The sequence below is a fragment of the Barbus barbus genome (genome assembly GCF_936440315.1).
Source record: "Barbus barbus genome assembly, chromosome: 25".
NCBI classification, from domain to species: domain Eukaryota; kingdom Metazoa; phylum Chordata; class Actinopteri; order Cypriniformes; family Cyprinidae; genus Barbus; species Barbus barbus.
In genome coordinates, this window is record NC_136753.1 from 30,067,228 (window position 1) to 30,092,755 (window position 25,528).

General features: G+C 37.4%; 2 protein-coding genes across 12 annotated transcripts in view; one reads left to right on the plus strand and one right to left on the minus strand.

Annotated features, from left to right (window-relative positions):
* Positions 1-3,146: 3,146 nt before the first annotated feature.
* Positions 3,147-7,103, minus strand: LOC306845022 (inhibin beta B chain-like). Its single transcript, XM_079377520.1, has 2 exons — positions 6,572-7,103; positions 3,147-5,617 (listed from the first exon to the last, which is right to left on the minus strand). Exons 1-2 carry the CDS (start codon positions 6,954-6,956, stop codon positions 4,848-4,850), a joined length of 1,155 nt encoding a protein of 384 aa, XP_079233646.1. The 5' UTR covers positions 6,957-7,103; the 3' UTR covers positions 3,147-4,847.
* Positions 7,104-12,038: 4,935 nt separating this feature from the next.
* Positions 12,039-25,528, plus strand: part of LOC306845013 (R3H domain-containing protein 2-like) — a 76,059-nt gene continuing 62,569 nt past the window's right edge. For 7 of the 11 annotated variants that reach the window (XM_079377495.1, XM_079377501.1, XM_079377502.1 and 4 more), the window contains exon 1: positions 12,043-12,428. The gene's annotated coding sequence lies outside the window, so the exon portion shown is untranslated. Of the gene's footprint in view, positions 12,429-13,515; positions 13,622-13,734; positions 13,788-25,528 lie in introns of those variants that run through there. The other 4 variants (XM_079377498.1, XM_079377505.1, XM_079377497.1 and 1 more) reach the window with 2 other exon arrangements.

Genomic DNA, 25,528 nt, shown 5'->3' on the forward strand with positions numbered 1-25,528 from the left:
GTACTTGTCTTCATCTATTGATTTAGCATTGAAAACCCAACAAACTTTTATCTGTCAAATGTTTTTATTTTAAAAATGTGTTTGTGCATCTTGCTTTGCAATAAATGACACTTGATTTTTATATTTTGCACCTCATACATCACATTCAGACATTTAGTGTAGATGAGATTAAAAAACAAATATATATTACATTTTGTATATTTGTTTCTAAGTTGCTGATTTTAGGGAAGAAATCAAAGATTTGAAGAAATCATATTTGTTGGACTTTTTCTGGACCGTCGGTCGTCTTGGCTTTCAGTTGTCAGTTTAGTTTGGAAGGTAGTTTCCTTTTCTGTCATGGTGATGAATTAGTTTGCTGTAATTGAATGTTTAAACCTGAGAGTTTCAAACTCTTGCTACGTCATCTGACCTGATTCTGTATGTCCGTACGATTCTGTGAGCGGTTCATGACATTCACGAGGACACGTCTTACACATCATGCTGCGTGCAGATTATCAGTGCGTAGGGTGTGTGTGTGTGTGTGTGTATGTGTGTGTGTTTATGGATGCAGGATTAGAGTAATTGAGTGTGTCTTTGGGTTAGTATGTCAGTGTATCAGTAAGTCAGTAGGTTTCACCGGAACATAAACGTCTTTGCACAAAGCAGCCGCTTCCTGCGTTTGTGAACACTCACTCAGTGCATGCGTATGTGCACACACACACACACACACACACACACACACACACACACACACACACGGCCTTCTCTGACCCAACACAGGTCATGATGTTGAAGTGTTTACCTGCATGGAAAAATGACCTCAATAAAAAATGACCATGGTACTGTATTATAAAAACATTTTTTCAAAGTTGTACATGAAACAATGATTATTGGATTACAAGAAAATTCTATTTCAAATTCTTTGTACTTTAAGGTTTCACATTTAATTCAGTGTTATGTGTCATTTGTTTGTCAAGTCAAGTCAGCTTTATTTATATAGCTCTTTTAACAATACAGATTGTGTCAAAGCACTTAACCGTATCAAATTGGAGGATAGAGTGTCAGTAATTGTTTTGTAGTCTTCCCCAGATCTGTCTCAACACAATCCTGTCTCTCAGCTCTGCAGGCCATTCCTTTGACCTCATGGCTTAGTTTTTGCTCTGACATCCATTTCAGCTGTTAATCTTTATATAGACAGGTGTGTGTGCCTTTCCAAATCATGTCCAATCAACTGAATTTGCCACAGGTTAACTCCCGTCGGAGTATAGAAACATCTCAAAGATGATCCAGTGAATCTGGAATGCTCCTGATCTAAATTTCAAGTGTCAAAGCAAAGGGTATGAAAACTTGTGCAATGTCACTTTTTTCAGTGTTTCCTTTTTAATAAATTTGCAAAGTTGTGATAAATCCGGTTTTTGCTTTGTCATTATGGTTAGTGGGATGTAGATTTATGTGGGGAAAAAAGTCATTTAAAGCATAATAACGCAGCATGACAAAATGTGAAAAGACTTTCTAAAGGCACTGTATATATAAATGTATACTGTTGTTTTTGTATATGTCTCCACTTGCTTTTTTTTGTAGAAACGTTGAGTACCATGGTACATTTGTATATTTGTGAAGTGAAAGCCTGTAATGAATTATGCATTAATTATGCTTAACATTCTACATAACACTAAGAACCCTTCAGTTTATTGGATAATGTTGATTTAAGGCAACATGCAATGCTTTTTTGAGGTTGATTCCTGAGCATTTGCTGATAGAAAAAAGCATGGCTCTGATTTCTGAATTATTGCATCCCTGTTTTGGTGTTTTACTAATATTACTGACATTCTGCTGGTGTGTTTACTAAATACAATGAATGACACCGTTTTTAACGTGGCAAGACTAATTTGACCTGATAAAATCAGTACAAACAGACGGTCTGTGTCAGAGTTACATATCAAATCACGCATTCAGGTGCATGCACCGTCAGTCAGGGACAAAATGCAACTCTTCTGTACACAACCTGATGAGAACTGCCAAAGAGTTTATCGTTCTCTAATGTCTCACGTACAGTTAGGTCCAAAAGTCTGAGACCTAGAATGCTTTTCATTCTGATTTAATACACTTTTTGCATTACAAATTAGTTTATCATGATTTGAGAGAGAAATTTAGGTTTAAAATGAACATAAAATGTGAGAATATCTCAGGATTTGTTGTATGTTTCTCAGCAGCGCTGAAACTACATGAACTAAACCTGATGTTCATGTTCTCCAGCAGGATCTGAGATCATCCAAAGAGCATCTTGAGCTTCAATCAGGGAAAGAAGATTGTCTAACCATCAAGTCAAGTCCCTTTTATTTCTATAGCACTTTATATAATACAGATGGTGTCAAAGCAGCTTTACAGTGTTAAACAGGTAAATGTTTTTGAAAAAAATAATGGAAATTAATGTTTCTGTGATGCAAACAAAATTCAATTCTGCTGTAAAGCAGCTCTAAAAAGAGGACAGTCTGTTTTCCAATTAAAGTCAGTTCATTGATTCAGTTCAGTTTAATAACTGTGTAAAGTTAATCTAACCAGCTGTCCTAAATCAGAAATATTTCTTCTTCATTTCACACCATAACTTTTCTTTGTTTAATTTGTTTCAAAATGCTAAAACTTTCTTTATTTCCAGGTTGAAATGAACATAATCCCAGCTTGTGTTGTCAGACTTTCACACAAGCAATAGTTTCTGTTGTTCGGTGAGTTTGTTTATATTTATATTTCATATCATGTTTGCAGCTAAACCAAACAAATGCATTTTTATGATGAACAACCCTTTTTCTGTCTTTCTGTAGTATACTGAAGTCATGCCAGAAAAATTGCACCGTTGTTTACTCATCAAATATAGACGTCTATAAAAACCAATTCAGTTATTTGCCCAAGCAAACACGCTCTTTGCCTTTTAGACGTTATTGATTGCCTTCATAGAAATACTGGCTTTTTCTGAGGATAATGATCAATTAGTTGTCAAGTGATAAGGGACTGTATGACATAGAGACGGGGAAATATTGTAATATCGGTCTGGATTTGCTCATCAAAGGGATACAGAAGGACATGTCAAATATTAGGGGTTGTTTGCTTTATTGATGTTTGACGTGACCTTTGTCCTTATTCAAGTCCTCTCATTAAAGCACACATGAAGTAATAGATAAAATATTTATTTAAAAAAATACACATATTCAGCAAAATTACAATGTACCATACAGTACAGATTTCCAAGCTATCTCACTTATAAGAAAATATTCCTTTATTAAAAAATTATAGAAATTAATCTCAGTGAGTTTTTGCTCCTTCAAAGAGCAATGAATAGTTCTAATATTGTGCCATAAGTTACAGTATCATTTTTGTCAACGCAAAAATAAACACAGCACATGTAGATCGGATTTGCATGGCTTGATTCGTACTAACTATGCAAAATAAGATATAAAGTGCAGTTGCAGATTCCCTACACAATGTATATGCGTCCCTAGGAAGTGCTTCAGACCAAACAAAATGAGAAAATAAGACAGAATAAACACTTCAAATAAACAAAACATGGCAAAAAATACACCTGTAACACATACAATGTAAGTGATTGTACTGTTTGTGGATTATTTTGCAGAGGCGCTATATAAATAAGACTTATTATTATCAATATTACAAATAAAAGTAAGTGTATCTGCTTGAACGCAAAATAAGCAGCTTGAAAAGAAAGCCAGTACATATATTTAGTTGCTGGTGCTTAGCGTAAACAGTCAAAAGTAAGCTTTGAGAACGATTGTTAGAGAAATATTGAAATATATATTAGATACTAATGCTCCACTTTCCCTTGCTGTCAGACCTTTTCTGGGACGTGTGGCAATATCTAAATGTTTACTGTCATGTTGGGTAACCGTGCCAAGTCAGGCCCAAGCGTGGCTTTTACAGTGGCTTTGATTTCCCTGAGTATTTAAACATCTATAAAAACCCTTAACGAATAAGCTTTGCTCAGACAGAAAGCCTGGATTAGAGCATATTTCGCCTCTTCCTGATAAAGCAGATAAATAGGTGTACTGTTAAAGGGTTAGTTAGCTTTACTCACTCTCAAGGCATGCAAGGTGTATATGACTTTCTTCTTTCAGACAAATCCAATTGGAGTTATATTAAAAATTCTCCTTGCTCTTGTAAGCTTTATATAAATAAAGCGCATCCATCCTCTGTACGTCATCCGCCTAAAACAGCTTTGCACGTACGAAAGTGATTGTATAGTTTTAAATATGGATATTTTTTTTTACAAAAACGCATCGATTCGCTACAGGAGGCCTTTATTAAGAGCAAAGACCATTTTTAATATAACTCTGATTGGATTCGTCTGAAAGAAGAAAGTCATATGTGAGCCTGGAGCACAAAAGCAGTCATGAGTAGCACAGGTATATTTGTCGCAATATCCAAAAATACATTGTATGGGTCAAAATGATCCATTTTACTTTTATGCCAAAAATCATTAGGATATTAAGTAAAGAAGATATTTTGTAAATTCCCTACCGTAAATATATCAAAACTTCATTTTTGATTAGTAATATGCATCGCTAAGAACTTCATTTGAACAACTTTAAAGGAGATTTTCTCAATATTTAGATTTTTTTGCACCCTCAGATTCCAGATTTTCAAATAGTTGCATCTCAGACAAATATTGTCCTATCCTAACAAACCATACATCAATGGAAAGATTATTTATTCGGCTTTAAGATATCTCAATTTCATCCCTTATGACTGGTTTTATGGTCCAGGGTCCCATATACACCCAGCATGCCTTGAGGGTGAGTAAATCATGGGCTAATTTTCATTTTTGCGTCAACTAACCCTTTGAGTCACGTAATTGTTCTTTATGTGCACCCGCAGGATTCAACAATCATGTCTGGGACGTCGGTCTTCACGATGGTGTGCTGCGAGTTGAAGTAGACCATGGAGAGCGGCCGTCTTTGGATGGGAACGCAGCAGGACGACACGGCCGTGTGGATGCCGTTGGCCTTCAGCTGACTGAAGACGGTGGCGTGGAACGAGGAGGCGATGCCGGGCGAGCCGGATAAATGCTGCGGACACTGTCCCATGCAGTAGTTCATATGGTAGCCCTCAGGCGCTATGATCCAGTCCTGCCACTGTATGTCACGGAACTTGATGTAGAAGTCTTTTTTGCAGCACACGCTCACGTCGTCGCCGCAGCGCAGCGAGCGTTTGCTCAGCGCGTGTTTGTTGGGGTCTTCGCGCAACTGCACCTGCGCAACTAGAAACGGCTGATGGGAGGATTCGCCCGACGCTTCGCGACTGCACAGGTTGCGTCCGCCGTCTTCGCAGTGCACCTCCAGACGGAGACTCCGCTGACCGCCGTCCAGAAAGGCCTGCAGGGCTGCAGTGACCGGGAACGTGTGCCATCCGCCTCGAGACACATCCACGCTCCTCTGGAGCAGCAGTGTGCGATTAGCGTCGCTTGACGCCGGCAGGGAGATTTCTGCGTTTACGCGGCCGCCGTGATGAGGAGCGTCGGCCGGACGCACGTAAAGCCACAGCGACGACTGCAGCACCAGAATGCTGTGACCTTTCTCCTGCAGGAACTGGAACGACAGACTGGTGTCGGTGCCGTCAGAAACCTGGTCACCTGGAGAGAAATCAGACATCAGAGGCAATTAGAAGAAGTGCTTGTTTTACAAGCGGAAGTAAGATATTTTATGTGAATGTGTGACTTAAATAACTATGCTATACAAATATGTTTTGAAGTTGTAAACAAAACAAAGATTATAGAAAAGATTTTATAAAAGATTTATAAGTGATTTTATAAGAAAATAATATTACAGTACACTGTAAAAAAGAAGAAGGCTGAGCCCATTTTTGAGTTCTCTCAACTTATTTTTGTAGGAGATTCTCAACTTTTTGTTGTATCAACTTAAAATAACAAGTTGAGAAAACTCAAAAATCTGCTGAAGCTGGTTGCCTTAAAATTTTAAGTTGGCTCAACTTTTTTTCTTTCTTTTTTTACAGTGTAGTTCACATGCAGTTTTCAGTGTGTAGATATGTATATAACATGTTTAATGTATAGTTTGCACGTGCACGAGGTGTGCAGATACCAAACGTTTAAAAATGTTTGTCATTTAAGATATCCGATCTGAATAGTTTTTCTGTATAAATCGTTCCAAAAACCGTTCAATTCGGTGTGAGAATTTGTGCGCACTTACCAATTTACACTGAACGCTTTAAGAATGCTTCTATATCAACACTCTTAAAAATAAAGGTGCTTCACGACGCCAGAATTAAGAACTTTTTTTGTCTAAATGGATCCATAGAGAACCTTTAACATCTGCAGAACCTTTCTGTCTCACAAAAGGTTATTTGTGGCGAAAGAAGGTTCTTCAGAATATAAAAAGGTAAGAAAGAGATGGTTCTATAAAGAATGGCTCTTCTATGGCTTCGCTGTGAAGAACCTCTTAAGCACCTTTATTTTTAAGAGTGTAAGTCAGATGCACTCAAAGAACAAAAAAGTTCCAAAAACCATTTGATTTGTGCGCACAGAACGTTTTAAGAATGCTTCTATCAACTATAAGTCAGATGCACTCACCGACATCAGCGAAGCTCACTATCTCGTATGCCTGGTTACTTGTGCGCGAGTTTGGCACGTTATTGTCCAGCTCCAGCGTTCCGTCTTGTCTGACGCGGCCCGCGTGGAGCTTGCGCAGCGCCGTCATGAGCGCGGCACGCGGCACCGTCTGCGTGATGTTTGGCCTCTCCCGCAGGTGAAGCTTGCTCAGGATCTGCTGTTTGGCTATCTCGACCAGGTAACGCTCCTCGGTGCCCTTCTCCATCGCAGGCATGCCGCACGTTGGGCAGCCGGTGGCGGCCGCGCTCGTTCCCTTCACCGTAAACGCGCTCAGCACCACCAGCGTGGACAGCACCGCGGACGCGAGCCCGCACAGGTGCTCCAACGAGAACGACACTAAGATCATATTGACTTTGCGTTTGCTCGTTTGAGTTTGAGAGAGTTTGGAGAGACGCGCACTAGCGAGTGGATGGAGAGGAGTGAGCCGCACCTGAGCACTCAGAAGTGGGGTAATCCATCAAAAGTTGTGACACGTTTAAGGGACGCACCAATGGCTGTCACACATGTGCACGCGTGCGCTCGAGGGGAGGGAGGACACGCTGCTTGGATGCACTGCACTCTCCTCCCTGAAGCATATATATAGCTCTGCTGGGGTTAATCATTAGCGCGAACAAATAAACATACGACACTTTCAGTGCCACGTCGAGACGCGGCTGCCCAAGCGAAGTCCAAACGCTCACCTCTGTCCCAATGACCCCCAACATTGTAACCCTAAAGCATCCAAACCAAACAGATCAAAAGACAACACTAGATCGGGAAATATGACGCAATCCCGGCTGTTTCAAATGGGGAAAACCCAGCGTGGTGCAGATGCACTAGTGCGTGCAGAAACTTTACCAATTGGCTCTATTTAGCGTAAAGATCCCAAACTATGACAATCAAAGGTGTAGATCACCCAAAAATGTGCATTCTGCATCACTTACCTCCTGCATCCGAACCTGTTTGGATGGTTTGAAAAATGGGTAGCACTTTATTTTACAGTCCTGTTCCTCATAGGCTACTTATTATAGTTATCACATTACTAATCCTGAACCTACCCCACCCATGTAGTTACCTCATATTACCAGAAATGTTCTTAGGTAGGTACACTGTACATGTAAGTGCACACTAAAAATAAAGTGCAACCGAAAAATGTCTAGTCAATGGAGCACAATGTGGCTCCCAACGTTTTTAAAATATCTTCTTGTGTTCCTCAGAAGGAAGCCAAATAGGTCAATGATAACAAAATGTCCCATTTTAAATAAAAATAAATACATAAATGTGTTCATTTATTAAGAGGACGGTAAAATAAGAAGTGCCAGAGTTTCAGGATCGCTTAGTAAGCGACTGAGAGATTTGTAAAAGATTATTTCAAGAAATAGTTCTAATATGCACGAAAACAAAAATATCTAAAAATACAAAGTTTATTGGACTACATGAAAAAAAGTATTTCTACTTAGCAATTTCACGTTTAATTTAGTGTTACTTGCCATTTTTTAAAAGTCGATTTTTAAGTAATTTTTTGTTAGTTTTTTTCAGTGGTGGAATGTTCAAACTATAGAGGCAGTGAGTTTGTGCATCGTTTTCGTGCTTTTAAACCCTGTCGGCGTTGTTTAGTGAGTTAATATGTTAATATGCACTAATATGCAATGTCTGGTCAATATTGCAATATGCGGGCAGCACGAGAAACAAATAAAAAGCAACGGGAAAGAATAGGAATACAGTCTTCATCTCGACATGGGCATGTGGTGTAATTGAGGGTGATTAATTGACACAGATAATGAACCCACGGGACATCAGGCCATCAGCAGATGCTGGAAGCGGCTCAGACTCGCAGTGCGCAGGCGCCGTCTAGTGGACACACATCACCAGCGTTCATCTGGACATCACTGACCAGACAATAATGAAGGAGGAATGCTGTCATCCGGCGCTTTATCACAGCCTAGATTCGATTTCGATGATGTGTGCATGATGTCTTGTCGTTTCTCCTCTCTTTTATTAAAGTTTAATGTTATTTGTTAAAGTTGGTTCATCATATGGCATTTAACTTTGGATAACCACAGAAAAAATGGTACATGAAAGGTTTAGGAATCGTTTGTTGATGCCATTAAATGTTTGCTGTACTAAATGTGTCCTGATAACCTTTAACTCTCTGACTTCTTTTTTGAGTGTGTCTTTTTTAGCCACATCATTAAACAACACATTCTATTAAATGCTTTGGTTTTGTTTATTTAGTCTCTCAGGTTATATTTAAATGTGGAATTTGATCATTCCAGGCAAACATTACCTCACAAATGCACGCTTTTTAAGTTCTTTACAGACAACTATTATGCATCACAATTAAAACGGATCTCAGATGGGTGGATTCTGAAAAATGTGCTGCAGACATTGTAATTGACATCCTATCTTTTATTAGGGGAGTTTGAGAACTTTACAGAACATGTTACATGTTTGCTGAAGCTAAAACACATATCAATTTAGATAAAAGCAAGGAGTTACAGTAACGGTTTGACATCCAGATTGACGTTACACCTGCTGTCAAAAAGATGCTTGATGAAACCACCGAGGTCTGTCTTTCAAGTCTTTTCAGTAAGATAGTTAACAGTTATTTATAGTCCATTACAGATTACATGATGAAAACTGGAATTAAAAATGTCTATAGGGTACTCATTTTAGATGACTTTTATCTAACTTGATTTAAAATATCCATTACAATATAAAAAGAGAAAGAAAATATATTCCATTTTTTGATATCAACATCATAAAATGCATAAAATATTACATTAAACCAGTGTTTCTGAAACTGGGCTTAATGTAAGAACTGTAGTGGGTTTGTGAGTTAATAAAAAGCTAATAATTAATTTAAAAACAAAGATTTAAACATGTAATCCGTAATCTGATTATGAGCATTTTAAAATGTAATATACTCTAATTACAAGTACTGTTTGGAATCCAGATAACATCCAGATGCAGTTACTTTCCAGCACTGCTTAAAGTAAAAATGTTACGAGGTTTTTCATAAATGGCTACATCTCAGTTCTTACTCCAACACACTGCAGTTCATCATGATTAGAATGGTGCATACATTTTCATATTGCTTACAAACAAAACTTAAATTTTAACTGAAAAAGTAACATTTCTGACTCTACAGTAACTAGTAAGCAATGCATGAGGTTTAATTGCCTCATGATGTTTTTCTCAGGAAAGGAGATAAACCGCCACTGGCAAATCAATCCAGTTTTATCCAGTGCAAGATAATAATGCATCAGTTTGTTTCTGTCAGTGACACTGACCCGACCGCTGATCCAGCAGATGAGTTGCACAAAAATACCCAAGATTGTGAAAATAAGCCTACAGAATGACCTAAAGGACTCAACTAGTGTTTAAGAAGAAATCATCAATCAATGCATTACAGGTACAGTCTGATCTGCTGAGGTCACGCTATATAGGATAAAGGTGAAAGTGAAGTGTGAGTTCATTCTGTGCTTTATTTGGAATGTTCCTGAAGAAAGATCAACAAGTGACAGATAGCACACACACACACATTGAAATTAGGCCAAGTGGGCCCTGTGGATCTGCACGTCACTCGTGAGAACCGGTCTGATATCATGCACACAACGTGCTGAAGAACCACAAGCTCCAGCCTTTTGATTTGACTGATAGGCTGCGTAAGCACTGTATTTGAAATTGTTTTAAACTTAAAATCATGAACAATATGAGTCTGATGTCTAATTTAGACTCTGCTTTGTAGTACTCAAATATTAGAATGAAATAGCCAATATACACCATATTCCAGCATATTTACAATACTCCTATTATAAAATATAAGCTGTTTTGTGAAAATATAAATAGAATATTGTTTTATTTTCTACAATTTTTTTTGTTGTTGTTATTTTGTATTTTGTACAGTATCCAATATACACAATGCCAGCATAAGTCGGAAATAAAGATTATAAGATAACTTTTTATGTTGGTTTTTGTGGTTTATTTTATTCTGAACAAACTGTGTGTGCTATTGCCCTACACCAACCCTACACCTAAACTTAGCCCTCACAGGAGAATTTAGTATGTTTTTTAAGCCTTTTGAATAACGGGGACATATGCAGTGTCCTCATAAACCACCTTCATATTGTAATACCTCTGTCATACCCATGTCATTATACAAATTTGTGTCCTCATAAACCACATAAACATGCACACACACACACACACACACTATCTATCTACACTATATTGCCAAAAGTATTGGGTCACCCCCTTCTAATGAACATGTTTGACTACTTTAGTAATTTCTATGAGTACAAATCTTAATGTTTAAGCATATAATGATATTCTAGGGAATTGTGTGCTTCTAATTTTATAGCAACAGTTTGGACAGGAGCCTTTTCTATTCTAACATGACAGTGCCTCTGTGTATAAGACACGGTTCAGAAAGACATGATTGATTGAGTCAGTGTGGAAGAACTTGACTGGTCTGCAGAAAGACAAGTCCTGATCCCAGCTGAACACCTCTGGTGTGACTTTATATGCAGACCTTGAGCCAAAAACTCATCACCAAACACCAATGACTTGTACATGACGGTTCTGTCATTTTAGACACATCCAAAACTGTTGCAACAGAGATGGAAATACAGTTTTTAAATACATGAATTATGTTTCCATCTTTGTTGCCACAGTTTTGGAAGTGCCTTCTTCTGTTCTAAAGAAGGAGGTGTCCAACACTTTTGTCCATATAGTGTATGTGCAAGTCATTGGTGTTTGGTGATGAGTTTTTGGCTCAAGGTCTGCATATAAAGTCACACCAGAGGTGTTCAGCTGGGATCAGGACTTGTCTTTCTGCAGACCAGTCCAGTTCTTCCACACTGACTCAATCAATCATGTCTTTCTGAACCTTGCCTTATACACAGAGACACTGCTATGTTAGAATAGAAAAGGGTTCTGTCCAAACTGTTGCTATAAAATTACTAAAGTAGTCAAACATGTTCATTAGAAGGGAGTGACCCAATACTTTTGGCAATATAGTGTATATATATATATATATATATATATATATATATATATATATATATATATATGCGATAGATAGACAGACAGTGATTTTGAGGTTAACTCTTACAGAATAAATTGCAACCAGGCATTACAATATTTAACTATCGATCGGCTATTTTTTTAAACCCTTATTTGCATATTCATCCGAGGCTGAAACGCTGCCGACAGCGCCATCTTCTGTTTCCTGTCAGCACAAACACATGGAACTGTGACGTAAAGCACAGAAAGAGACAGCGTTCTTGTTTCAGTGTTTCCCCGTTATTTAATTCCTCCGTTTGCTGATCACGAACGCATGAGAATGCAGATCAAGTCTCTGTTCTCAGAAGCCGCTTGTTTCTCAAACTCTGTGTTTTGTTGGGGTCTTTTTGAAAGGTGTACCTCTGACGTCACGGCCCCGCCCACTCGAGTTCTGTTTGATCACTGCGCGCTGTTGACAGAGAGCTGCAGCGAGCTCGTGCTTGGAGGCGATTAAACGGCGTTAAGCGGCAGCGGGCTGTCGTTATTCGGTTACCGGGGGGGCTCGGTGGGTTATCACTTTAAACATGTTCACCTAACCCATCCTGAGCGGTAGTAATGCGCTCACGAGTTCGTGAGGCGGCCGATTGTCATTTTGACTTAGCTCGCGTTCGCTTAGCCGCCACAGGCTAATTAATGAACCCATAGTGTGAGGTAAATATTCACTCCAAATCATCGGAAACACGACAAAAACGCCACAACGCGTCCAGAACGCCGACCTACAGCGAGGACCAGTGCTGTTTCGTCGTATTGAATGAACGCGAGGGATTAACGGGTAAGTGACTCACATTTGAACGCTTTAAATGGAACCGGTATCGATGTGTGTGTCTCTGTGTCTCACAAAAGTAAGTTAGTCAGTGAAAGGATAACGGGTAATTCTTCGGTTAAAGCGTGACTGCACTGACTCGTGAGAAGCGTTGACGTTACGGTAGACGTTGGTTTGAACGCTTGCGTTCTAGATGCGTCGCGTCGTGTGGCGCGCGCTTATTATTAAAACTCATCAGTTCTTATGTTTAAAGCGCCGTTCACACCAAGAACAACAAGTAAAGCGATAACTAGAACAATAAAGTTTTAATAATCGTTCTAATTGCACACCACAACTGTAGTGATAATAGCATATGGTTGGAATCACTTTTCCATCTAGCAATGAACTGAAGACATTGACAGCCAATCAGAATCAACTAACTTTAAAGAGCTCATTTGTAAATAAACAACGTTATCGTTCCTGGTGTGAACGGGACATAAATACTTCAAGTTGTAAGATCTTCCTAGATAGCAGGTGCACTTATCATATTTCACAAAACGTGCTGAGATAATACTTTGTTTTGGACACGGACACTTACCGTTTAAGTACCATGGTAAATGCGGTAATGTCACAGTACTCATTCATAAACATACATGATGTGAGCAACACAACAGACAGGAGGCAAAAATCTAAATTGAGATTACCAGGAATAGAACACTCACCTTCATGTTGATCCAAATATGTATTCATTTTTTTCTTCTGCTGAACACAAAATAAGATATTTTGAAGAATGTTGGTAACTGAACAGTTGCCGGTAGCCATTGACTTCCATAGTATCTGTTTCCATGCTATGGAAGTCAATGGCTACCGTCGGTTACCAGCATTGTTTAAAATATCTTCTTACATTTAGCAGAGACTTTTATCCAAAGCGACTTGCATTGCATTCAAGTTACAGTTTTTACATTTTTATCAGCTCTTGCTGGGAATCGAACCCATGATCTTGTCGTTGCTAGCGCCATGCTCTACTATTTGAGCTACAGACAAGTGTGTTCAACAGAAGAAACTCATACAGGTTTGGAACAACTTGAGGGTGAGTAAATGATGACAGAATTTACATTTCTGGGTGAACTATCCCGTAATTGTTGCTCAGTATAAAAATTATTTGTATGATTTCTTATCCAGTAATTCATATGTGTGGAGAAGTCAAATTTATTTATTAGAAGGTGAGAGGATCCTCAGCTTTACGTCGTTGTGAATCTCTAATGCTTTTGCCTCCTTTGTGCTGGACATCTAGTGGACTACACTTCTAAATACTTCCAGTTTCTTCTTGTTTTAGAGCTCAGTTGATTTGTTTGCTTGATGACATGGGAGTAGGAATGTATTGATCAGGTAAGATTGCTCATATAGTTATGCACAGTGCACATACTGAAGCTAACAAAAGGATGTTTTGAGTAACGAGATGCTCAGATTTTCTTCAAATGCTTTATTTCACCAAGAGCATGCTTCGGGAGTCTGAAATTGTGCACAATGCAGCGATCTTCAGTCTTGTAGTTAATATTATTTTCAGAAGGGCAACAGGTCATCCTTGTTGTCTATTGTCCTGCAAGCGGTAACAAAAAGGTTTTTTTTCCACAGCAGTGCATTAGAAGAACAATTTTTGTTTCCTCAAACCTTTAAGTAGTTTTGTTTCTTAGTTTGAAGAACTTTTTTATTAATCTGAAAAACCTTTTTCCTTTTTTCTTTTTTTTTTAATAACTTTGTGCAGTGGAAAGCTTCCATTGATTTTAAATATTCTTCATGGAACCATCAATTCCAATAAAGAACATTTATTTTTAAGAGTGTAAGCAGGGTCGCATGGAAATTCCTGTCCAACAAGTAGCATTTTACGTGACGTTTGTATGTAGAGTTTTGTTTTTGGCTTTGCATGGAAGAAAGAAATGTTTAGTGTAGGCTAGAGGCGTTCAGGATGGATTTCTTGAGAAATCTTGAGTGTGTGTAATGCTTTAGATCCCGCCACAGCAGGTTTCCCCTGAAATACAGTAGAACAAAACTTAAAAACTGCTTTTTAAATCAAGCTTGTCTTGTTTGAGCGACTCACCCTACTTTATGATATTTACACGGTTTTACTTCATTGAAAAGCTGAAGATTCACACCTAGAAACGCAGCCTCAAGCAGAAGTTATGACATCAGATCGTCAGGTGTGTCTGCTTTGAGCTTCAATCAAGCTCTCTGAGAAGTCACCATCAATCACTCTCGATCAGTGTTCTTGGTGAAAGGACTGTAGAGTTTGTCTTTCAGAATACAGCTGATATCCAGCTGATCTGTCTTTTCCATTGGGGTTTATATGTTGAGGTTTGGCTTTGCTTGGCAGAAAGTAATGCTTAGTGCTGGTTTAAAATTCCTGGACGAGTCTTGAGTGTGTTTGTGATTGTCGCTATCATATGAACAGACCGATCGTCCTGAGAGGTGATGTCCAAGCGTTGTGGTCAAGATGTTCTGTTCCTGTTGTCACTAATACAGTAGATAGGGGTAGTTGTTTTAGTAAACAAGTGCAGAAATGGGAAAATCAATCTTTGCTGAATTATTCACGAGGGCAGAAACACTTAATTATCAGCGTTTTATATTTGCCGAGGAGCGTCTGTGAATTCTGCTGCTCTGAAGCCTGCTAATCTCTACAATCACCTAAATATCAGTGTTTTAAAAAGGTTGCATTGGTTAGATGAAGAGCATGTGATGCTTAATGTATGTCAGCCATTAGAAATTCTTCAGGAATGTCATGTAGAATACGAATGAAATGATTCTTCTTGTAAACCTTGTGCTTTAAATTGGTTTTGTTTATTTTTATTGAATATATGTGCTGCTATGTACTCGCATGCACTTATTTAAGAAAATTCTGATCTGAGCTGTTGGTTCACTTTAGAATTTCATAAAGTTCTATAATTTTTTTATTAAAGCTGCAGTCCATGATGATCCGAAACCAATATTTGAGCAAGTACATAACCAGCCAGCGTTCAAAACTATCACCTTACTTTAGCTCGATTCACAACGGTTAGCTTATAATAATGTTTTCTAATTTGAGTGGTACGGGTAGGTTTTCACGGGACATTCGAGCATGGCACTGCGTCATTACGTCACGTCTGTAAACATAGAGAAGTTGTCCCGGCTAGTAGGCTATCGCATGTGAGGATCCTGCAGGTGGACGATCGTTTATAGCCTTTTCTCACAGCAGCTGGAATAATTAAATGCATCATTTTGACGGCGGATTGTAATCCAGAAAGGATTGTGTTTATGAAACACTTGTGAATTAAGTTAAATTATATTCCAGTTTTAAATGTGCTTCTGATTACAGAGAACCTGAGTTTACACAAGATTTGTATTTGAAAGAAAACCAATTAGAAGGGAGCATAGTTTGATTTTGTGTAATTATAATTTCTTAATATGAAATTGGAATGGCATGACAATTAGATTAGACTGTACAGAAATTTAAATCTACATGCTCGCTATACTCATTGTCACGCAATGCTGATGTTGTTAACATTAATAATTTGAGAATAAAGTATAACAATAATAATCATTTGCATGGTTTGATGTGATATAAGCTAATTGATCGTTAGATTTAATCACCATTGGTAGCGTGATTTATTGTAACATTTGTTCCTCAGTTGGTGAAAATTCTTATTTGGGTCAGAACATTAGATTCATCCGCACTGAAGCCGTGCCGGAGCACAACCCCACACACGGAAGATAATTCCGCACAGAGCTGCAATTCCAGGTTTTCAAACAGAGATGGCGACAAAGAGGCAAAACTTACAGACTGCAACTTTAAATAAGCTAATTTGACATTCTCATTAAGGACTTCACAATTTTGAAAACATTTTTTACTGTTATGCTTGGTTGTAATTGTAATTGAATTATCCTAATATATTATTATTATTGAAGTTGTGATTGTAATATTTAGACTTTTTTTTTTTAAATGTTGCAACACTTGAACTGTTATAAATCAGTGTTTAAATTAGTTCATAAGCCTAAAATCTAAATGATTTTGCTGTAATTTTATTCTTTTTTCTCACATCTCTATTGCTTTCTCTTGCCATTACAGTCATGCGTATTTACATATATAAATAACCATTTGATGCATATTGAATAGGGCTGAGCGATTAATTGCATTTGCGATATCACTATGAAAAAACGTGATTTTTCAACCGCAGAGGCTGTGATTACACTGTCACGTGACACGCGTAACAGTGTAATGACAACATGACAAATATGTATTCATACATGGTTATAGGGGTGTGCGATATGACGATTTTTGATCGTGGACGATAAAAATGTCTCCACGATCTGCTTTTGAAGAAATATGGTAGTATCGTGCTCCAGCGCACATTATATCAAATACAGTTCTGGTGCCTCCGTCTCTATATACTGTACAACATTACATACAGCAGTTACTCTGACAGGACACTGCACTTATTCGCGATCGCAAAAGTACATTATTTGCACACAAGCCTTGCTGGTTAAATGTTTCATTCACGCGCTGGTCTGACGTGCGCTTTTTCTGAGCGCATACACCTGAAGCACGGACACTAAAAAGCCTGTCTAACAGCGCCTGATTACTCAACTAACTTATTTTTTGCGCTAATACTGTCAAAACACACAAGGTTTACATACAGACTCAGTTGGTTATCTCTAAAATGAAAATAAATAGTTAAGAGAGAAACAGATGCGTGCCTGTATATTAGATGCGTGCAGCTCTTAAAGGGACAGGACACTAAACGTGCTGTCGACTGTCATTAAAGGGATAGTTCACCCTAAAATTTAATTTGTCATTATTTACTCACTCACATGTTGTCCCAAACCTCTATTAATTTCTTGTGCTGAACCCAAAATAAGATATTTTGAAGAATGAGGGTAACCAAACAGTTGCTGGTCTACATTGACTTTGATAGCAGGAAAGAACAATCCTATGGAAGTCACTGAGGAGCAGCAGCTGATTGGTTTTCCACCTTCTTCAAAATAGCATTTATGTTCAGCAGAAGAAAGAAACTCATTCAGGTTTAAAACAACTTTTGAGTAAATGGTATAAAAATAAAACATTATGACAGAATTGACAGACAGATGACAGAATATTTATTTTTGGGGGAACTATTCATTTAACGTTAACAAAACAACAAAACACAAAGAGAAAAATCACTCACTATTCTTGACTGAAAATCTTTAATACAGTTGCTTTAGGAATCAGTCTATCTAGTGTTTTATTTTTATATTTGTTCATTCAATTTCATTGAATGCTCTGCTAAATACACCTATTGTACCTGAAAATAAAGAAGTTTGTTTTATTTGCATATTTGTAATGTGCATCTTTGTTCTTATTTTTTAATAAGAAAGATAGAATGATGACAAAGATTTTTATCTTCGCCCACTTTGGCCTAAATATCTGCCATGTCTTTTTTTTTTGTTTTTTGTTACCTTGAAAGGCTTTGTCTTTCTAGTTTGGCTGTAATGCTCAGACAACTTGTAAAACCAACATGACAAAGAATCGTGATAAAATTGTGAATCGTGATATTTCTAAAAAAAATCGTGATATGATATTTTTCCCATATCGCCCACCCCTACATGGTTATTCTAATTACTAAAGTTCTATCATCATGTAATGCTAAATGATCATAATATCATATAGTGTTTGACTGACTGATGCTAAGTGAGATATGTATAAACTAAAAAAAAATTACAAGCCAATGGAGATTCTATTGTCTATAGAGGGTTGATAATATTTACAATAATCAATTGAATTTGATGGGTGTCTCTCACATTGTCCCACAGAAATAAAATAGTGTAGATTGTGTACAATGTTTTATAATAATAATTTATTCTATTTAGTGGCCATTTAATTCATTTAACATATTTAATATTGGGGGCATCCAAGTTATTTGACATTTGAACATTTATATATATATATAAAAAAAAAAAGTAACAGTTACTTTCCCTGGTAATTAGTTTCTTTTATAATGTAACTCAGTTACTGTTTGTACTTTTTTAAAGTAACATGCCCAAAACTGCATACTATACAATGATTTATTACTACTTTATTGAATAATACAGAATATAAAAAGCTTTAAAAAATAATTGCATATTAAATCGCAATCGCAATATTGGTTAAAAAAATCCTTTGATTTTCCAAAATCATTCAGCCCTAATATTGAATGTATTTTACACCATGAAAATTTTATTTATTTGACCAAATTTTCTTTTAGATAGCATGGTGAACGTATACAATGGGGACAAATAGAACGCTAACTGTATTCAAAATCTGTTGGATATAAATATCCTCTAAATATCTGGTTTTAATGCAGTTTTCTCAAGAATTAGGCAAGAATGAACCTGCCATGCTCCATGATTGCTAATCTTTCCTACAACAAAGCACTCGAATGCAACAAACTCATAATTACAACTTCAGAAGTAGGACATTTCTGAGCTCATGAAGGCAGCATGAATTGCGATATAGTCATAATTGCACTAATATTCCTGATTGACCTAAGACTATTAATATTCATTGATATTATCAATTCAGCTGCACTGACACTGTCAGATGAGAATGAAATTTTAATAGAATAACACTAACTTAGCAACATCAACACTGATATTGAACTGAACTGAATCAGATTGTCTTCTGTAAAGCTGCTTTAGGGCTGAAATTGAATGTTTCATAATTGATGAATTTTGCAATATTAAGACTTATTTTCCTGTTTATTATTGTGAAGCTGCTTTGAATCTGTATTTAAAGCACTACAGAAATAATTGTGCAAATAATTAATTGACTTAATTTTGCGGCCCTTCTCTCAGCTATCAATATACGAATGAAGTTCAGTCAACACAATTCACATCATTTCAATCTGTTCTGTGCATTTATTCCCCAAGAACATGTAGTGAAGTCTGTATATTCTGATCTGGAAAAGCATATTGTTGGCAAAAGCGTTTCTGTCAGATGTTTGCTGGCATTGCAGTGTTATTACCTGTTGAAACGCACATCTCTGCTGCATCGCCACCAACTTTGTCATTTATCATTTAATACATATTCGCTTTGAGTCAAGCGTCAGATAAAGGCTGTTAATCTGGACTTGTTGATGACTGGCAGATAATCAGGCCTTGATAGATTAATTACCCGTCCATAGTTATAAACGCACGCATCTGACATCTGATTGATGAAACGCGCCTCACGGGCTTCATATTTTAATAATCAGCCCAGATCTCGAGGTGTGTTTCTAAAGTTGCGCTCTAATTCAAACACATTAGGATGCATTTGTGCCGTGGACTATAATGTGCTTGGAAGGCACGTTTGGCGCAGTCCTCCCACATATGAGATGGCGGGTGTTCGCTCATATTTAGCTGGAAGGGCTGCTGTAATATTGATGAGGAGCCTTTTGTGAACCTTAACGTGCCATTTGCCCCGGATCTGCCACCGGCCTCCGTGTCGGCGCGATTTGTGCTTGTGTTACGGTGTGCATGTGTGTGGTTTCGGTCCGTCTTGTGTTGGGTTTGCAGCAGCACTGTTTTTTTTTTTTTTTTTTCTTGGGAGATTTGAAGGGCTATTTATAGCTGCCTGCTGGAGCAGCGAGCGTGTGCTGCACCTCCTCACTCCTGCTCATCTCATCTCGCGTCCCGGATTCATGATGCTGTTAGATTCTCCTTCCTCATCTCACACCTTTCTTCCTCTAATTCCTGCTCATCTGTTGTTCCTGTCATCATTTTGTTTCCTCAGCTCTTTCCCTCTGTGCTTTCGGCACGACCACCTCCCCTCTGCTCCCTGTGGATTTCTGCTTGTGAAATATTAATGGTTGCTGGATGGCAGTGACTGGGGGTGACGCTAAGAATCGCCGCTCTTACAGAGGATAACCGTCAGTTATCTGCTTTAAGACGGGACAGAGACATGCTGATATGATAGGCAGACAGGGACTCTCTGTGTGTGCGAAACTACATGCTTTTAAAAATGAGTCATGCACTGAAAATAAAGTTTTCATTTAGTCGCAAACCAAAGCAGAAAGTTTGGGTACCATGTTTTCCAGAATATAAATCTTTTTTTTTTTTTTGTAATTTAAAACATGCTGCAACTTATTCACTTCATAATATACGTTATGCAATTAACTTCAAGCACGCAAAAAACACACCATGTTTAGAGTATTTATAGAATGTTGGAGTACTTTTTTACAAGAAAAGACTTTCAGTCTTTCTGCTTCAAAACTCTGTTTTATTTAATGCATTACTTGATGTAAATCCTACTTTTTGTTTTTTTTTAGTGAATTTGTATTTGTGTTAATTGAAATGGCTACATGAGCCCATGTTTATTTGTATAGCGTGTTTCCCACACAGCGTTTTTACTGTAAATAAATTAGTTTAGGCTTGGCATTTACAACAAATGTTGTTTCTAATGAATGCCACTGTAATTAGTTTGCTTTATACGTTTTATTACTCCTTTTCCGAATACTGATAAATTGAAAGAATTTGTTGTAGAGTGAGAGGAACTAAAATACAAAAATTTAGCTTGTTTGTAAATGTTTCATGTTATATACCAGTATGTTACTTTATTTCTGAATGTAACAAATAAAATGTGACTTGTTAAATGATACAATGATGCAGCTTTGTCCTCTCAACAATGCAAATTTGACCCAGTGCAACTTATTTTCAAGAAAATGCATAATTAAGTTGGATTAAGTGTGGTGTTCTCAGGTCATATATTAAAGCAGTCATAGTAAAGTTCTTCAGAAACAAATCACATCTCCGTATTTCAGAGATTTCTGTTTGCTTGTTGTAGCTTATCTATGTTGTGTGCCCAAAATAGATGCTGACACGGTCAAAATGCATCTCTGGAGAATCGCTAATTAAACATCACTGTTTCAATGCATTATCTTAGTCCTTCAACAAACTAATTTGGCTAAAACTGAAAGTTAAATTTTTTTATTTATCCAAATTTTTAAGCAATAGTTGATCCTCATGTTATGCTGAACCCGTTATCTTATTTAGTGGAGCTCAAAAGGCGAAGTTTAGAGAATGATCATGCTGCTCTCCTCCATCCAGCAACAGTTTATAGTCTGCCAGTCTCCAAAACAACACAAAGAAACAGATGAAAAAAGTTGGAAATAAGGATTATTGGAATGTTTTGCAAGAAGTGTTTCCACTTTAAATTTCATGCTTGGTTGAGTGTTACTTGCTATTTCATTTTAAATTGTTTGCTAAATTTACTAGCACTTTCTGATTATGTAAAAGGTTTGACAGATGTGCTCGCTGTAAACCTCTGTACAGAAAATCCTGGGTTGACGTGAAGATGAGTAAATGATGACCGGATGAGGCGAGTGTCTGTCCTGTTGCTGGAGATGGACCGTAAAAGCAACAGAGACCGACAGCACAAACGCGCATCTCCAGTTTCTATTGATCCGTGATAAAGAGCTACGCTGACCAGGATTCTCTGACCTGTCACAGTCCTTCCTGGCTGCTTTTGCTTTGCTACACAGATTTTTTTCAATCATTGGTCTCCCATAGTAGCTTACATTTAAATCATGATAAACATAGTTAAAACCACACATATAACACCTCAATACCATGGCTAAAAATATAACTATGGTTTTTCGGTAGCCTATTTGAATGAAAAACAGTCTAAAAACATTCAGTATAAATGCACACATGCTATAACTTAATCACAAATACATACACTATAAATTAATTGTATACCATTACTGCTGTAATAAAATTCAATGTGAATATCCCACATTTCTGCCACAATACCATGGTGCAGTGAGTGTTACTACAGTAAATCCATGGTAAATGATGGTGATGTGTAGACTGAAAAGCCTTCTGACTGTCTTGTTCGTTGCACAGTGTTTCTCCTGTTTGGCTTTAAACTAACATTAGTTTAAATCACAGTCATTTGTGTTCATCGCTGAATTCAAGCGCTTCACACTGGATCTCACAGTGCTGCTTAATGCTCGCGTGACCGAGTAATCGCATCTGCTCCAGTGAAGCTCAAGCGGCAGTTTTGAACTTTGATTCGAGCGGATGAACGCGTGGCTCGGTTCAAATGAGTCGCGCTGTTTTGTTCCGCTTTTGGCGCATAAACATTATATCGAACATTTATCGAACTCTTCGTTTTATCGAGGAAAATTATATCGCGATAATTATCATTATCGAATTATCGCCCCGCCCTACTTAAACGTAAGCTAAAATGAAAACAAAAATACTTAAATTCTATTTCAAAATATTAACAAACTCTAATACCAGTGAGGCTAAAATAACACTGATTTATGTACTTGGGCTTAGTTTGTGCTGTACTGAGTGTCTAACTAGTGCATATTTTTGTAATTTATTTATTTGTGTTTTAATTTATTATGAATATATTCTCAGTAAACCTGTAATTGTGCATACGTGGGCTGCTGACAAGTGTAATATTACTGTGATTGCCATAGAACACCTTTTTTTTTTGAATTTCATAATTTGGCTAAACACCAAAGAAAGATTTTGGCCATAAACCAAAAATATATATTCTGTATTTGTTTTTAGTTACTCTTCTCATGGGGATCCTTGGAAGACTTTTGCATCCTACTGTTAGTACAGTTCATAATATTTTGTTAATGTTCATTTATTCTGTTCTGCAGTGTGATGCCTCCAGAGATTTTTATCATAATATAAGATAAAGTTTACAGGTTTTTTGGAATGAGCTGCAATACCAGTTGGAAACAAGTCAGAATAGATGAACACTTTAAATTGCACACAATGTCACACTTTAAATATCAGCTGCAAACAGGGTTATTATAGTTAATTAAAACAAATTATAACCATAAAAACATCTTAACAAATTAAAATAAAAACAGAAAATAATTAAATTAATTAAATCACACAGATATTAAAATACTAGTTTCAATTATTATAATTTTTGTCCATGTATTTGTTATGAGCTCATATTAATTAGGAGATGCATGGAATATTTGTGCATTTATATATTAATTTTTAACACAACAGGAACTAGTTTTACACCCAAAACATTCATTTTCTCCTATGCTATTATATTATTTTAACCTATAATCTAGTCCCGTCTGTTTGTGTGCAATTGAGTTTCTCATCAATACAGTTTCACTCAGTCTCAGAGCAAATGAGTGAAGGAGACAGGAGGGAGGATGAGTAAATGAGCGCATGCTCTCTCGCTCAGAGAGAGAGAGCGAAAGAGAAAGAGAGCGGCTGTGCTTCATTCAGAAAAAGCAGGGGGGCGTCAGAAACGAAGCGAGGGAGGAAAGTAAACGGAGAGGTGGAGATCTGTCTTTTCTCTGTTAGTGTGGACTGAAATGCGCTCGCCGCTGCCTCAGAGCCACAAGCAGCTAATGATGCGTGGAGATCAGCGATAAGCCAGCAGATACAGTAAGCCGTGTGTGGTGCATGAGTGTGCGCGTGCATGCATGTGAAAACTGTTCAGTCTGTTGCATCTTGCATTTATCATGCTCACATAGCGATCTTAAAATCACACTCTGAAACCATTGTACTTATGACTAAACCCACAGGTGCATTATGGGATATGTAGTCAGAAGCTGTGTGACTCGACGAGACGGGAGAAAATGGGTCAGAGAGTTTAGAAGAGATGCGCTGAAGTTTGTGTAAGGCTGTTTAAAAATGCATTAGCATGTGTTTGTGTCTGCATTTAGAAGTGACACATCTGCAGCTTTCTGGGTTTTGACATCATTCTCTGACGTCAGATGGAGCCGCTAGAGGTGAATGAGCAGAACCGTTTTGTGAATGTTATGCAGTCGATTTGCTCGAGTGATACCAGGATGCGTTTCATGCGATACTTCACATGCATGTTGTGCATCATGTTAGGGGTTTGAGGGATGGGCTTTGCGTGGGTCAGTCGCTCGTGGGTGTGTGTGTGTGCATGCTGTCGCCAGCGCGCCCCGTCTGCCCACTCGTGTGCAGGTCGATAGAGAGAGACAGTGTTTGCTGAGGTAATGAGGAATTCCCTTCCACCACGTCCTCGTCCCTCGCGCCGGGGGTGGATTGTTAGAGGAGAGAGGCATCATTCATGTCAGAGCGGAGGAGACCAGAACACGCAGGACATCAGGAGGAGGCATAGCATGGGAGTTTTCTTCAGAAAGGAGTTATTTAATATCTAGATGCTTTAGCTATTGCACTGTATGTAGTTAGATTTTTATGCATTTGCTCTGGAAGTTGATGAGGTTGATCTTGCATGAGGATGAGAAAGGAGCCATCATAACCAAAACCTCTAGCATTGGAGAGATTGTTGACCCAAAAAATGAAAATTAGAGATATGAATAAAAATAATAGCAATAAAATTTAATATAATTATTATATTAATAATCATATTACTACGACTACTACTAATACTCCTAATAATCATTATTTTTAGTAAATAGTAGTTATTTTTTACTAAAATGTTAAACCAAATAAGAGAGATTAATTAAAAAAATAAATAAAATAAATTCTAATTATTATGGTATTATTGAATTGTAGGATCAAAAACATTGCATTTGCTCTTAATTTACTCACCCTCAGGCCGTCCAAGATGTAGGTGACTTGTTTTTCTCGAGTAGAACAGTAAAGAAGTTTTTAGTTGCTCCTTGGTGATTCATACAATGCAAGTCAATGGTTACTGGTTTTTAAGAATAAACAAAGCATATCAAGGAACACAAAATTAATGGTTGAATAAATGTGAGACTAAAACTGCCAGTAGGTGGCATCAAGTCCCTGTCTTAATGAGTGATTTAATCGTTCATTTAAATGATTCATTCAAAATGGCTGATTCATTTAGAAAAAAGCAAGTGACTGTCTTTATGAATGCAACGTTGAATCACAGACTCAAATGATTAGTTCAAAAACCAGATTCATTCAGGAACGAAACATGGAGTGTTGCTCTGAGACGTACAAATACTGTGCTCCCTTTTAAAAAAAAAACTACTTTTGGTGGTAAAACAGACAACATTGTGTCTTGTTTGTTGAACTGTATAAAACGGCTATCACCGAAAAGAGCTTGTTTCTGGGTTGAGAAATAAGGTTGATATAGTAGATATGAACATGTTTGGCTTTAGTTCAGCGCAGATTGACGTCATTGATGTAAAGAGAGCGTTTCACAGGAAGAGCCA